This window comes from Protobothrops mucrosquamatus, unplaced genomic scaffold (genome assembly GCF_001527695.2).
Source record: "Protobothrops mucrosquamatus isolate PMUCROS unplaced genomic scaffold, P.Mucros_1.0 scaffold1465, whole genome shotgun sequence".
Classification (NCBI taxonomy): Eukaryota; Metazoa; Chordata; class Lepidosauria; order Squamata; family Viperidae; genus Protobothrops; species Protobothrops mucrosquamatus.
The window spans coordinates 367,545-382,673 of record NW_015387643.1 but is presented as its reverse complement, the minus strand read 5'-3'; the positions used below and the strand labels follow the sequence as shown (position 1 = coordinate 382,673).

The window sequence follows — 15,129 nt, the reverse complement described above, 5'->3', positions numbered from 1 at the left end:
AACAAGCGGGACTGGCCTAGGGTAATTTTTAGAGGGGTTTTAATCATATTTTAATTAGACAACATTTAAATATTTCTTTTTAACTAATTTTAAATTTTGTAATTGTTTTTGGTGTATTTTTAAATTGATTGTCAGCCGCCCTGAGTCCGCAAGGAGAAGGGCGGGATATAAATTCAATAAATAATAATAATAATAATAATAATAATGTTGCTCGTGGGGAGGGACATCTGTGGGGGCCGCGCAGGGTTTGGGGAGATCCAGTGGGTCTCTGGCAGGTGGGGCGGTGGGCAGGAGGCTCGTCCTGCGGGGTGAGGCAAGGCAGGGCGGGGGTGCCATTGTCACAGGGCAAGGTGAGGCAGGGGCCGCGGCAGCTGCTGCCTGACACCATCAGCTCCTGCACACAGGCCAGCGAGTGCATGGGTGCTGAGATACATCTGGCCATGTGGGACCTCGGCGAGTTAGTGGGCAGCTGATTGAAGAGGGACGGTTACCATCTCCGGGGCATGGCGCGTGTGCCCATAGAGGGCTCTGAGTGCCACCTCTGGCACGCGTGCCATAGGTTCGCCACCACTGACCTAATCCTTTCCCTGCTTGCTTGGATAGTTCAGCCTCTCTCTCCTCATGTAGTGGCGGGCTTTTAAAAGACCCTCCATTGTGGCCAAGGGCTATTTTTTACCTGCAGAGTCTTTTTCCAAAGGAACCAAGAGAAAGATTATGTCCCCCCCCCCCCCAGTTCTTGGAAATAAAGAACTGAATCCTTCCAGTGGAGGATATATTAAAGTCCTATTTTAATATGATGGATGGGTGGATGACAATTTGGAGAAGATCAGCTGTTCCGTTTACAGCCTTTTCAAGTCATTCCTGTTCAGCATTTTGCCTTGGCCACGGGACTTCACGTCCTTGGAAAAGGCAGAAGTCAAGCAGGTTGGCTTCTATGGTGAAATGAGTGATTTAAGTAGGTTAAGTGTGTTCCAGCAAGAAACAAGAAAAATGGGTCCCATTCAAGTTGGGGTGGTTATAAAAGCTAAAAGGAGAGTCTTAGAAAGCTTATCTAGATTTAAGACATTGGTTTTGCCCCACCCAAAATAAAATACTGGACAGGAATTTTTTTTCTCAAGCATTGGGAAGAGCAGGGATGGTAACATAGCAAGAGCTCTTTTCCTCTCTCTCATCCCCTTTGAAAATTCCCTTCTGGTGTGCAGCAACTGGCCTTCAAGCAGTCTTTGGTGCCACCATGATCCTTGGGTGATGTGAGATGTTTTCCAAAGAAGGTAGACATAGCTCCTTTTTTTCTCAGTAACATCCAGGCCCAACAACCACTGGGGGAATTGGGTTGTAAAACAGCCTCCACTGCTAGAAATAGAGGCTTTTAGAAAGCTTTCAGATAACAGCACTTCCCTGCCCCACCATCAGTTACTTATCTGGGGTTGGGGAATGGGGAGTTTGCCCCTGGAAAACAAAGGAAAGGAAGATTTATGGGCTAGAACAGGGGTAGGCAACCTTAGCTCTTTTATGACTCGTGGACTTCAACTCCCAGAATTCCTGAGCCAGCATGGCTCAGCATGGAAACCTCTCCCTTTCCCCTCAGCATGGCTGGCTCAGGAATTCTGGGAGTTGAAGTCCACGAGTCATAAAAGAGCCAAGGTTGCCTACCCCTGGGCTAGAGGTTTCCTAAGGTTGTATTTTTTTTAAAAAAGAAAGAAACATAGACTTCCTATCAAAGTTTTGTTGTGAACGTGTAAATCTAGCAATGGAAGTCTTGCTTTCAACGAGGGCAGGACAAGAAGTAATGGGTGGAAGATTGCTAAAGAGAAATCCAATCTAGAAATAAGGAGAAATTTTCTGACAGAACAATTAACCAGTGGAACAGCTTGCCTCCTGGAGTTGTGGGTGGTCAATCACTGGAGTTTTCAAGAATAGGCTGGACTAACCTTTGGCCAGGATGGTCTCTTCCAGCCCTATGATTCTATGTTCTAATCATTATTCCAATAGTAAATCACCACTTAAAACTGACTGAAAATGAATCATGTCTAACCCAGTTAGCGCTGTGGTGCTATGCATAAAATATGAGCTGTTTAAATCTGCGTTAATGCTTCATTAAAGTTAGTTAAAGTTAATGGTGGCAGTAAGGCAACAATAGATGCAGCAGTAGAAGGGTATCCACTACTACACAGTGAAGAATAGGGAATTTGAATATGCTACCAAGCCAAGCACAAAGTCCTTGAACTGATCTGTAAAACCCAGCGCTGATCTGGAAAGGGCTACCAGATCACTGGTGCAAATCTCAGGAAGGCCACAAGATGGTGACAAGGAGATCAGAAAACCCTTGGCTCCCATCTCAGCACTGCCCTCTTGGTGGTGCTGCCTTGGGTTTGCTTCCTTGCGAGGAAAACAAGAGAAATATTTTTCAAATTGCAAAAACTCCCTCCCTGCTCAGAGGTGTAAGCTCTTCACACAAACCGCCATCTTCCTTGCCCCACCCAGGGTTTTGGATGAGTTGGTAGTGTGGTTGTTGTCATCTTTTGTTTTGCTTTTCTTTTATATGGTTTATGTAAACCAGCGGTTCTCAACCTATGGGTCGCCAAGCAAGGCTGTCCGCCATTTTTTCCCCCTTTTCCGGCGGGTGCCTTACCTCCCTTGAGCTGGGCCAGCTGGTGGTCGGCCTGCTCCGTCTCTGCCGCTTGCCAGCTACGCCTCGGCTGGCGCAGGGGGCAGAACCACGCATGTGCGGCGCTCCCGGGCAGGGAAAGTCCTCAACTTATGACCGGTTGGGTAGTCCTCGACTTACGACCGGTTTAGTCCTCGACTTATGACCGGTTTAGTCCTCGACTTACGACCGGTTGGGGGTCGCGGCATTAAAAAGGTTGAGAACCACTGATGTAAACCATGTAACACACACACACACACCGGCTTTAGCAGCATTTTATCATGAAGAGGGGCTAGTAAATGTTGTGGATAAATAATATAAAATAAAGGACCACAATGCAGGAAGCTGTAATATGTTCCAGTTTTAGATAAACGCATTTCCTGTGTCCCAAGAATGGGAACACTAAAGAGAGTCGGCTACTTCCCAAAGGCTACCCCTAGGGAAAGGAGGGGAAAATGGGCTTTGTTTCTCACCATTTTCTTCTTGTTTATCTCTCTCTCTCTCTTTTTAGGGGAAGGCTTCCATAATTATCATCATACTTTCCCCTTTGATTACTCAACAAGTGAATATGGCTGGCGGTGGAATGTCACTACGAGTTTTATTGACCTTATGTGCTTTCTTGGATTGGCCAGTGACTGCAAGAAAGTGGCCAAGGACACCATCTTGGCTCGAAAAATTCGGACTGGTGATGGAAGCCACAAGACTGGCTGAAAAATTGGTTTCCCCTGACCTCTCTTTTCTCCTTTTTTCCAACAACCTAGTCGTATATTTGATCTGTTTACTAGCTATTTAGGACTGTGCAAAGCATGAAACGGGAGGGGGCTTTGCAAGGTGCATTGGCACAAGTGAAACATTTAAAGCAGCTGTATCCCCTCTGAAATTTCAGGCCAGGTGCTGCTGTTTTGAAGGCTTTTCCTGGTTCTTGTGCTCAGGTGTGTGTGTGTGTATACACAGCTGCTTTGCCTGGCTGACAGTCGAATGAGATGGGCTTTCTGCGCATACATAAAATGTGAACAGTCAAGTTTGTCCCTCAGAACAGCCAAACTAAACTGTCTGGACATGATAGCTACCGTACTTCATGCTTTGAGGGTGAATCATTCACTCATTTTTTCAAAGCCCCCTTTCAAATGCTTTGCACAGCCACGTGTAACTACCAAGCAATGTGTTCAGGATGCTTAAATGGGTAACTAACTCATTCCAGTATTGTCTTTTGAAACAACCTTCCCCCTCCCCCCCCCAACCGACCTTGGAGGCTGCTTTTCTATGTCTTTCCCACTCCTTCTCTGCAAAAGTTTCTTTCTTCTCTGTTTTCTGTCTCTCTCTCTCCCTCCTTAGCAACTGATAAAACATCCCAGTTCTGTGTTCTCGGTTGGAAGAGGATTTAGGAGGATTGAAAGGACGGATTGGTACCAAAGTAGAAACCTTCTTTCTTAGAATGAGTAACAACTCATGACTGGCTTATAGTCATTTACCTTCTCCTTAGCTCTGGTGCTGTTGAAGCTCTCTTCTTTTTCTGGTAGAAAAATAGAAGTTGGACTTCTAGTTAGCAGTTTTGAAAACTATGAGAAAATGAGAAAATGTATATACCGAAATGGGAAGGCAGAAGATAAGATCATTTTATATGAGACAATGCGTAATTTTACAGATCAGTCTCGTAGTAGTGGTTGATATTTTTAGTTGGTGCTAGGCAATTGGAGCTCCCTTCCTCCATATTCTCCTGTCATTGCTGCTGGTCCTTAACAAGGCTTGTCTGCAGGATTCTTGAGATGGCAAGATGGGGAAGTTATGTAAAGATGCTGATCACTCTATAGCAGTGAAGTGTATCTGATTAAGGACATGCTCAAAGATTTAAAAAGATGTATGCACTAAAGGAGGTTTTTTTTTTGTAGCTGAAGCTTTTTTTATGTGCAAAAGAATGAATTGTATGTTGCATGCTTGCTGATATATGTAGTAGTAGGTCATTTCTGTTCTCAAGTGATTTAGTCAGTTTAGTATCAAGTGATTCAGCTAATTTATTTCTCAATTCCTGGACCATTTTCTGAACCAAATCTGCTGTGATTCTTTTCCCCATAGGTAGCTCTAGCAACGCTCTCCTCCCCTCCATTCTCACCACTTTTCTGGTTGTCATTATAATATTATAATCCAAAAAGGAAAGTGTCTTAAACAAGGGGAAACGAAAAGGCAAGCTTCTCCTTTTCTTTCTCTTTTGTCTTCCTGTGCCTTTAATATTTTCATCTCTAATGGCACTCCATAGTTACAGTCAGCATCACAATCAATATCATCATAGTTACAATCAGCATCACAGCCTGGCTCATATTACCTTTATCTTTTTGTTTTGTAAAATTCGCCAATTGTCTGCACTCGTTAATAATAAACAAAAAACATTCCCATGAAGGTCTGGTTCATTTGTCTAATTTAATTCCAATTTGTTCAAAAGCACTTTCACCCAAAAATAATCTTTCAAAATAAATGTCCCCTTTCTTTGTTTTAAACTTTTTTACATCGACTACTTATTAAGCTTTTTATCAAAAATATAAGTTCTTAAAATATTTTCTTCTTCTTTATTTCTTTGTAATCTGGAAAGAATTGTAACTCACCAAATGGAATCTTATCTTGCTGCTTAGAAAGTCTCTCTTTAGCTTTAAATTAATTATATCCCAAAGTGGTTAAGAAACGAGACACTGTACAGTTGGCTACAATTACGGCTGTAGTTGAAATCCCTCATGAGCCAACAACTAAAACCTCAGTTCCTGTAATCTACTGAAAAGGAGAAACTGTCAGAGTGTAAGCCCAAGATCTCATCCGGAAAAACTGTGTCTGCTGATCTCTATTGATCTGGTTGCAGGTTTTTGCTGCATTGCTGTCCCCAGTCCTTCAGGGACATCCAGTTTACCATAAATCCTCACCAGAATCTTCTATTATGGCTTTTGTGGGGAAAAATGGATGAAAGACTTATAAAGATGAAAGAGGCGATTAAATAAGTTAATAAAATGAAAACCTCTGTAGAAGAAATATCTGGAAAGATAAATAATCTAGTTCAATTGGAATTGAGAGAGAAGGAATTTTATTTGAGATTTAGAGCAAGCCCAGAGGATTATGATGAAGAAGCTAGAGAAAAGATCATTAAAGCCTTGGAAAGAAATTTGGATTGGGAAGAGGAAGATACTGATGCAGAAATGGATGAAATATGTAAATTTGCAAGAACAAGAGATGCTCCACGGTGGACTTTGTCAGGAAGAAGATATGGGATCAAGTTCTTCAGCAATATTTCAATACAAGATTGAAGATAAATAATAAAGATACGATTCTTTAAAAATTCCTATTAGAATTTTACATAAGAGAAAAATCTCGACTGAGATTGAAGCAGAAAAGGATCCTGATGAGAACTAAGAGTGGTTTTTACTTTCAAACAAAAGAGGTTATGACTAAATTCTATCCAGAAGGTGAGGAAATTTCTAGAAAAAATCAAAGAGGAATCAGAGGAGAGTCAAATATACAGTAGATGTCAGAGAAGACTAAATAGAAACCTCATGAGAAGGTTGAGTCAACAGGGAACTGAAAGGGATGATACTGAACCAGGTGTTACACATACTGATTTTTTAAAACTTTCAGCTTTGTGATGGATTGATTACCTGCACTAGTAGAAGCAATAGTGGAGGCTTGTAAAAAGAAAACAATTTTTTTAAAAATAATTAAGGTAAAGGTACTGATGTAAGAATAGGTTTGGGATAAAGGTAAAGCTTTTATTGGAGGTTATTTTATATAACATAACAATGAACTTAACTGTAAAAAAAATGAAAACAAGTTATTTTGAATGAAATAGAAAAGCGGAACTAAAAAAAATCTCCAGAGAAGCTGTTTCTCAATAAATCAAACTTCTACGATGGCAATTAACTATGTTAAAAGTAAGAACAATGGAAATAAAAATGAGTTATGTAAGGCAAAAAACTGAACTGACAAGCAAACCATGGAAGTGGCTAACAAAATACAGAAAGAGAAAAGAAAAAGGTATTCACAATTACCAGAGGGAGATACTGTAGTATGCGGCTGTACAAAAAAAAATCCATTAATATTACTCAAATTTATATTAAAAAAGTGACATCTCATTAGAGAAAAATAGATGAATACCTAAAGAAACAATTTATCAAAGATTACAAAGGATCAGAGGTAAACACTGACATTTCTGAAGCTATAAAAAGATTAAACTAGGAAAGGTCCTTGTACCAAATGGATTTATAAATGTATAAAACATAATGAACTTTCCTTACAGGGACGAAAGATGCCAGAGAGTTGGAAAAAGAGCAACAAAGCACTAATACCTAAAGAAGGGGGAAATGTGACTTTAACAAGAAACTATAGGTCAATATTATTGAATAATGACAGCAAGTTATTTGTAACTATTTTAGCTGATAGACTAAAAATAATTTTGCCAGGATTTATTCATGAGGATCAACATGCATGTTTACCTCAAGGGACAACCTTAGAAATGTGTTCAATAATTTAGAATATTCGGAGCAGATGCAGAAAAGGTTTTGACCATTTGAACTGGGCTTTCTTATTCAGAGTTCTGGAAGATTTTGAACTTAATAAAATGAATAAGATTGTTTACACTTCACAGGAAGCACAAATCATTATTAATGGAGATATAACAAAACTCTATGAGAGACAAAGGATTAAACGATGGCAGAAGGATGTGTCTAAATTTGTCTGGAAGGAGGGAAAATATAAAGTGATACAAAGTGCAAAGGAAAGAGGATGATTGAGTTTACCCAATTAACTTTACCCATTTTGAAGTTGTATTTTGTTGTTTGGTTTGGATGAACTTGTTTGGAGTGAAGAGGATACAACCTAAGCTTTGGGTAGAAGGGGATATTTATGATACAACAAAGTCAAGATTAATGTGGATTTTAAAAATTATTATATGTGCCATATTGAGAATATGGAATAAACTTGGGTTGTGTCCAGAAACACCTCTGTGGTTCTCAGCCAAGAAGCATTTTATAGTTGAGAAATATAATAAACAAAAAAAATGGCTTTATTATTGTGACATGTAGAATTCTGTGAAACGAAATACAAGATAAATTCAAGAGAACAACTGATGGCAGAGGGACATAGTAGTCAGTGTGTCAGGGCCCACTTCAAAACCTCATCCTAAGAAAGCAGAACTCGTTGTAACAGTTTCTTCCAAAAGGAACTTTTATTAGGAGAAGCTGATAGCAGGCATGATAGGCAGGATCTGAGGGTTTCCCGCTCAGATCAATAGGTTAAAAGAGTCCCAAGCAACCCCACCCCAATAATTCACCCAGTCAGTTTGAATGGGCCAATCCTCAGATGTTAAGTCCGCTGTGGGAAAGGAGCTGATAACACCGGTCCTTCCCAGGCTCCCAGCGATGTTGTTGGTTCTTCACACCTTCCCTTCTGAAACGGGAGATAAGCCAGATGACTGGAGGCACATTCCTTTCTCACCCCAAGGTAACATCAAGGGAGAGACAGTTCAAAGAGCAAACATGATAGAAGCGATAGAAACAAAGAGACTGCCCACAGTGTCTTCCCCCCTCCCCTTCAGCATTATGACAGAACCCAGAGTAATGAAAGAAATAGAAAAGAGTTCCCCATAAATAATATATAGGTTCTGACACAGCGGTTCTCTTATCTACAATTATTAGATTTAAAATAGACCAAAGAATTTATGTTTTTGAACATTGTTGAGACTGAGTTTGAAACAGAGTTGTGTGCAAATGGTGAACGTGTGATTATTAAAATGTACATGCTTTTATTGAAATTTTGAAGCAGAATTACTAGTGAAAGAATTTATGATAAAGAACTAAAAAAAATTGGCTATATGATACAGGGTGGAACAATAGGAAAATATGTGGCTGAAAGGATTGAAATTTACATTATTTTTATACAGTATTCACAGTATCTTTTTCATAGACAACTCAAGGTGACAGGCATACCAGTACTCCTTCCTCCTCCTATTTTGTCTTGTTTTTGTACATGACAACTGCAGTGAGATTATTATATACAAAAATATGGAAAGATGGAGGAATGGCTGATGAAAATGATGGAACTTGCTGAGATGGACAAGTTGACTTCTTTGATCAGAGAAAGGTCTACTTTTTTTTTCCTGTTTCATGTAAAAAAATCTATAAGAGGTTTCCAGTCAGCAATAAATGAACTTATGATTTATAATTTGATGATTAGATAGAAGTGATTGTAGAAAAAGGAGAGTCATGTTGTATAACACATAACACATAGAATAAGAGGCAAGCTTATAAGTCTACTTACAACTTTTGTAAAGAAGCTACTTATTTTAGCTTTTTTCCTTTTCTATTTTCTTTTACTTTAGCTTTCCATTTCACCTCTTTCCTTTCTTTTTCTTACTTACATTAGTCATGAGAATAAATGCACTACAAAGAAGTCAAACAACAGAGCAAGAAGGGATAGTCTGTCACCATTTCCTGTTACTCTATCTCCCCAAAATAGTTGGCTGGGCCCTGGAAAGCAGGATTAAATGGACAATTGCTCTGACCCATCAGGAATCCTCTAAATATTTAGGCTGATCTGAAAACTCTTGGTTAAGATTCATCAGGAAAGATAAGGAGATTTGGCACTAAGGTGAATATTTTGCCTAAATTGAAAGCAAGGGTACATATACTACAATAAGCAGTTAGCTAAAGCTTGGCTGTACTTCCTTAAGCACTTCCGCAACACAAGGAAATAATAGAAAAACCTGTAGACTTCACTCTTCTGGTATTTGGAAAGCTAGAATCTCAGACACTCTTGACTGAAAATACTTTCCCTCCATTTTCTGCACCTTTAAAGAACAGCATGTATGGATGGTGTAAAGAACAGTAGTTTTGCTGATGGAGAATTGTGAGTTCTACAAGTATTTATTGAACTTATACCTGTAATTACTGTAGGTCTACAAAAGTGAACACAACTATTAAGGTTCTCAGCAGGATGTTATTACCAGGCTGATATGACTTCCTGAACGATCTTAGCGCTCTTGGTTCTTTCTTCTAGCTAGAAAAACCAAGGCTTTTCAGTTGAGGAAAGGGAAACAATGTACTTGGGCATTTTTTGTCCAGAAATAAAGAGTGTAGCAAAAACTTTGTAAACTAGTTATGCAGCCTGTAGACTTGAAAATGAGAAAGATTTAGTGAGAATTTCCCTTTTTTTTCCAATAGCAAAGCAACAGAAAACAGGAACAAAGGAAAGCAGTGATTATATATAACAGTGTTTCTCAGCCTTGCTCATTTTAAGATGCTTGTTGGAAATTCTGGGAGTTGTTGTTGTTGTTAGTTGTGAAGTCGTGTCCGGCCCATCACGACCCCATGGACAACGTTCCTCCAGGCCTTCCTGTCCTCTACCATCTTCTGGAGTCCATTTAAGCTCATGCCTACTGCTTCAGTGTCTCCATCCAGCCACCTTATTCTCTGTCGTCCTCTTCTTCTATTGCCCTCCGTCTTTCCCAGCATTAGGCTCTTCTCCAGTGAGTCTGAGAGTAGACGTCCACAAATCTTTAAATGTTAAAAAGGTTGAGAATGCTGACATATAGCAAAGATTCTAAATAAAATCAGTAAAGTCTCTCACTTAGTTAGTTAAATTCTATGGGCTTTCTGAATCTTGGTTTAGGGGTTTATATTGAATTTAAAGGCAATGGTTTGGTTAGATGCTGTTAGACAAGCAGAGGTGCAGACAACACTTGTAGGAACTTGAGATCAGTAAAAATCATCATCTTAGATGACTTTGGACAAATGGACAAAGAGGTCCCAAAAGGTTCATCTGATGGCACATGGTGAATTTGCCATAAGATGTTTGAAATTAAACAGGCCTGGTAACTACCTTTTGTTGTCTTCCTAACTCTTGGACAACTTTTTGGATGTGCGTTATAGATTTGGATTGATACTTTTCAGGATTGTTGTTGTTGTTTTTTTAAAAAAAACATGCATAGGAATATTGAATTATTTACAATTTTTTATTTTCATCTATATAAATTATTTCTGAAGTATCTTTCAAGAAATGGATTATTCACCTACATTCAATTGTGCATATAGAGGGCTTTGCGTGGATTTGATTCAGTTTTTGGCTCTCATCACTTGCAAAAACTAGCCTTCTTTGCTGAGGTTTGTGCTTAGCCCAGAACATTTTGGTTCATCAGCCTCTCTATCTCTTGCTGGGTGCTTCTAGAGGAGACTACTTCCATGAGATTTCCTTGCTCTTTCCTCAAAGCATCTGGGGGTATTGAAATTTTCTTCCCTGCTTTCGTTTGGCTTCTTTGCTTGTTTTTTTAATCGTGGAAAATCCATCATGGAAGGAATGAAGGAATTGCTCTTCAACGCCTTTTGATTGATAATACTGGAAACCGTGTTGGTTGGTTTGGGATGGTGTGTGGTATGAAGAGAGAGCAAGGCCTGGCAGCCGGAGTAGGTCTTCCTCCTTTGGTAAGGCTACAACTTAAACTGCTAGATCAGCTCTTCTCCCTGCCCTAACCTGGAAAGTGACTTAACTTTTTCCATGGCTTCAGGTCCGATATCTACATCACTGTATTTCTGCTTCCTATTTGGGACAAAGTTGGCTTGCATATCTTCCTTCTAATCTAATATAATTAACAATGTGTAGTATTAATTAGTATTAATTTAATATTACTTTGTTAACACTTGCTGGCAATAAGATGGCAACAGCAAACCACCAGAAGGCAACGAGCAACCAAGTTTGCCCTCCTCCTTTTAAACTGAAAAATCAGAAAACCTAAATAGTTGGTGTGAAAGTTAAGTGCGACTTGACTATGTTCCAAAGCTCCTGAAGTTTGGGTATAGGATCTCTGCTTTTCCATTTCTAATGCTTCCATATTTTATGTGCTGAAAAATAACTTCTTCTAATATGAGACTTGAAGTTATGTTTTTGCTTATAATAAAATAGTTGATTTACAAGTTCTTCAGACTTTCTGTAAATCCACCTTACAATCCCCCCATGTTTGATTTCTACTCAGTGGACCTCTTAGGACAGTGATGGCGAACCTTTTAGAGACCGAGTGCCCAAACTGCAACCCCAAACCCACTTATGCATCGTCGGGTGCCGGGTGGGTGTGGCCCATTGGGTGGGTGTGGCCAATTGAGTGTGGCCCATTGGGTGGGTGTGGCTGTGGTGGTAACAGCAGACTGGGTGGGACTAAAAAGCTCAATCAATCAATTCCAACTTTGCAAGATCTTTTTTTCCCCGCGAGAAGTTGAAATTGACTGATTGATTGAAACTTTTTTTTTTTGCACACAGCGGTGGAGGCCTAAAGCGAAAAGGTTTTATAAAACCCAGCTGAAGGCCTAGGACTGGGGCGACGGCGTGTGTGCCCACAGAGAGGGCTCTGAGTGCCGCCTCTGGCACCCGTGCCATAGGTTCACCACCACTGTTTTAGAATTACCCTTTTCTTTAAAGGAGAGTTTTCTACGTCTCTGGAAATTTGATTTTAAGAGTATAGCTATGGGAGCACCCCACATAGTCTGAGAGACACCTTTTCAAAATCCAAAATACTGCACCAGAGAAAGACCAGAGAACAGGAGTGAACTACAAAACAATTGTCTCAAATTTCCTGGGCTGTTTTCCCCAACCAGTCTCCTTATTCTAGTTCAGCCAATTCAAAAACAATTCCCCCAGAAACAAATGCCCATTTCAGGGCTTAAAGGTCTCTTGTGTAGCTAGTTAACTAACTAGGCCAGGTGAGTCCACTGTTGTTGTTGTTTTGTTTTAATGAATCTGAGTTCTTGATTTAATTGGGAACCTTCCTCATTCAATATTACGGAAGGCTTCAGGGGAAAGTGAGCTATTTTAAATGCTTTTAATTTGCATTGTGTAATCACTGCCTGGAACATGGCAAACTAATCCAGACTAAATTATTTTAGTTCAGGCCCTTTACTAGGGGTGTGGTGCCAACCTCAAAGTCTACAACTAAATACATACATCAGAGTTGGGCAATTGGCAGTCCTGAGTTCATGTGTCACTCAAGTTCATTTGCCTAAGATTGCAGAGTAAAAGAGAACCTGGAGGAAGATTTATTCTGCAACACCACAGATTTGGAGTGCAACTCTGCTTACTCAACCAGCCATAAAATAACCGGGGAAAATCAAATTTTCTCCACCCCATACCCACTGTGGGTGAAAAATGTTTTCAATTATCTTTCATTTAAAGAAATGCCATCTATCTGTTTCATTTTCTAGCTTGCTTTAAATTTGGATGTTAAGACCTTAGGCCAGGGGTCTTCAAACTTGGCCCTTTTATGATTTGTGGACTTCATCTCCCAGAATTCCTCAGCGAGCGTGGTGGCTGAAGTTGAAGTCCACAAGTCATAAAAGGGCCAAGTTTGAAGACCCCTGCCTTAGGGCTACCTTGGTCAGCCCTAAATTCCCAGCATTCTCTAACAAGCATGTTAGTTGCAAAGAATGCTCTGATATCTCAGTGATACCAAGGCAGCCTTAGGAATCACTCCACAAACTGATAGCAATCAGATTAAAAATGTTTGTGAAAATCCTCCTTCCGGATATTGAGAGAGTTCAGAGACAAAAGAGAGAGACATTTAATGTTCCTAAAGGGAGTGACTGAGACTGGCTTTACACCAGCCACTGAATCCAAGTAATTTAAAGACCTAGCATGTGCATTTATATAACATGCTGAGTCTGATTAGGCTTTCTTGCGGCTGGGCATGTTGTGTGAACCTGGTCCATTAGGGAAGTTTATGGTTTACTGCGTAGTAAATCCAAAAAGTGGATCTATTCAGTTAAGTAGTGTGAATACAGGAAAAGAATACAGGAAAAGAATAAATAGGTTTAAGTTAGCAAAAAAAAAAGGGAATATATTACACTCTTGTTAGAAAGCTTTGAACTTGATTTCTTTCAAATGGAGAAAGTTGATCAAGATTCTAAAGAAGAGGAATTCTCCCAGGCATTCACACACAGCATGTGGATAGATGCCAGACAAGAAACACCCGATATGAACAAAGCCTCCTTTATTATAAGGTTACATTAACGGGATCTTGCAAGACTGAAAGTATTTCTCTCGTTCTCGTTTCTGGAAAATTAGGGAGAGTCCCTTCTGAAAGGGTTCCCATGCTTTTCTTCCACCTGTGGACTCGGCTGCCTCTTATCAGATCATTGTCCTGGCTATAGGTCTTCCTCCAGACTCTCAAGGTCTTTCCCACATACCATTATAGTAGGTTCTGCCTGTTTTCACTGAAATAATGTCACCCTCAAAACTTTCACATGTGTAGATGTAGCTGTTTGCAGAAGGAGAATTTCTATCCCCCAACAAGGTCTGACCTCCTCTTTCAGGAGATGCACCATTCTGATGTAACCTCTGAGGCTGGATGTGATTGGCCCTGCTCCTCACACGTTTTCATATTAACACTACCATTTTTCTGTAGGAGTTCTGTTCATATCAACTTCCCTTTTACTTACATAGACGCCCACTTTTCAATAACATCACAACACCCCACATTTTGGTTCAGGATCCTCTGTGTTTTCTTAATTTGAGTTTTGTCTTACATGAATTTGTGCTGTTGATCTCAGCAAGTATTAAGGGTAGGGTGGAATGAAAAGCTTTTGGAATGCTGAATAGGCCTCTCCTTTACCCTACTAAGCATTTGTAAGAGGCCCATTCTGAACAGCTTGGCAAACTAGTTAGGTGTGGATTAGATGACATAATAATTAAGTGGATTCATAGTTGGCTCAACAATTGCACTTCAAGAACTCTCCTCAGTGGTATCTTCTCAAACTGGGGAGAGAATAGGGTGCCCGGTGGTTCAATCCTATGGCTTTTCTGCATTGCATTTGGCCAGCCCCACTTTGAATAATATCCCAAGTTCTGGACACCACATTTTAAGATCAACTTAGAATAGATACAGCAAACAGGAATGATTATGAATAGGGGACTAGAAACTAAATCCTATGTACAGGGGGCAGAAGGAAATGGGAATGTTATTACTTAGAAAAGAATTTGGGAGAATTATTAGGTTATATGTTTACATACAGGTACCTGAAGAGCAATATAGTGGGTTCCCCTCTCTGGAAGTAGAATATGGACTAACACAGTGGTGGTGAACCTATGGCACAGGTGCCAGAGGTGGCACTCGGAGCCCTCTCTGTGGGCACACGCACTGTCTCCCCAGCCCCGCCTCCTCCCACGGCCCCCTCCTCACCAGCAGCCCCCCCAGAGGAGAGTCACCCCTGGGCAAGGCCCACGCAAAGCAGCGCAGCCAAGGACATGGTAGCCGGGCAGCGGGGACAAGACTCTGCCCTTGCGCCCCATTGTGCACAGATGAGGCTGCGGGGCATGGGCGGAGGGCGTGGCCGCCATGGCACTGCTGGGCTGCCTGGGTGATCTGTGGCAGGCCGTGGAGGTGGTGGGTGGCCCAGTGGGCAGGGCGGAGCAGGGACGGGGGTGGAGGGATGGTTTTGGGGCACTCGGTCTCTAAAAGGTTCACCATCACTGGA

The 15,129-nt window shown here is 40.6% G+C and overlaps 1 protein-coding gene across 1 annotated transcript in view; it reads left to right on the top strand.

The window, feature by feature from the left end:
* SCD (stearoyl-CoA desaturase) overlaps positions 1-3,392 on the top strand; it is an 18,558-nt gene extending 15,166 nt beyond the window's left edge. Inside the window, exon 7 of the mRNA XM_015822110.1 lies at positions 3,159-3,392. Coding sequence (XP_015677596.1) covers positions 3,159-3,358 — 200 coding nt within the window. The 3' untranslated portion in view covers positions 3,359-3,392. The remainder of the gene's footprint in view (positions 1-3,158) is intronic.
* The last annotated feature ends 11,737 nt before the right edge of the window (positions 3,393-15,129 follow it).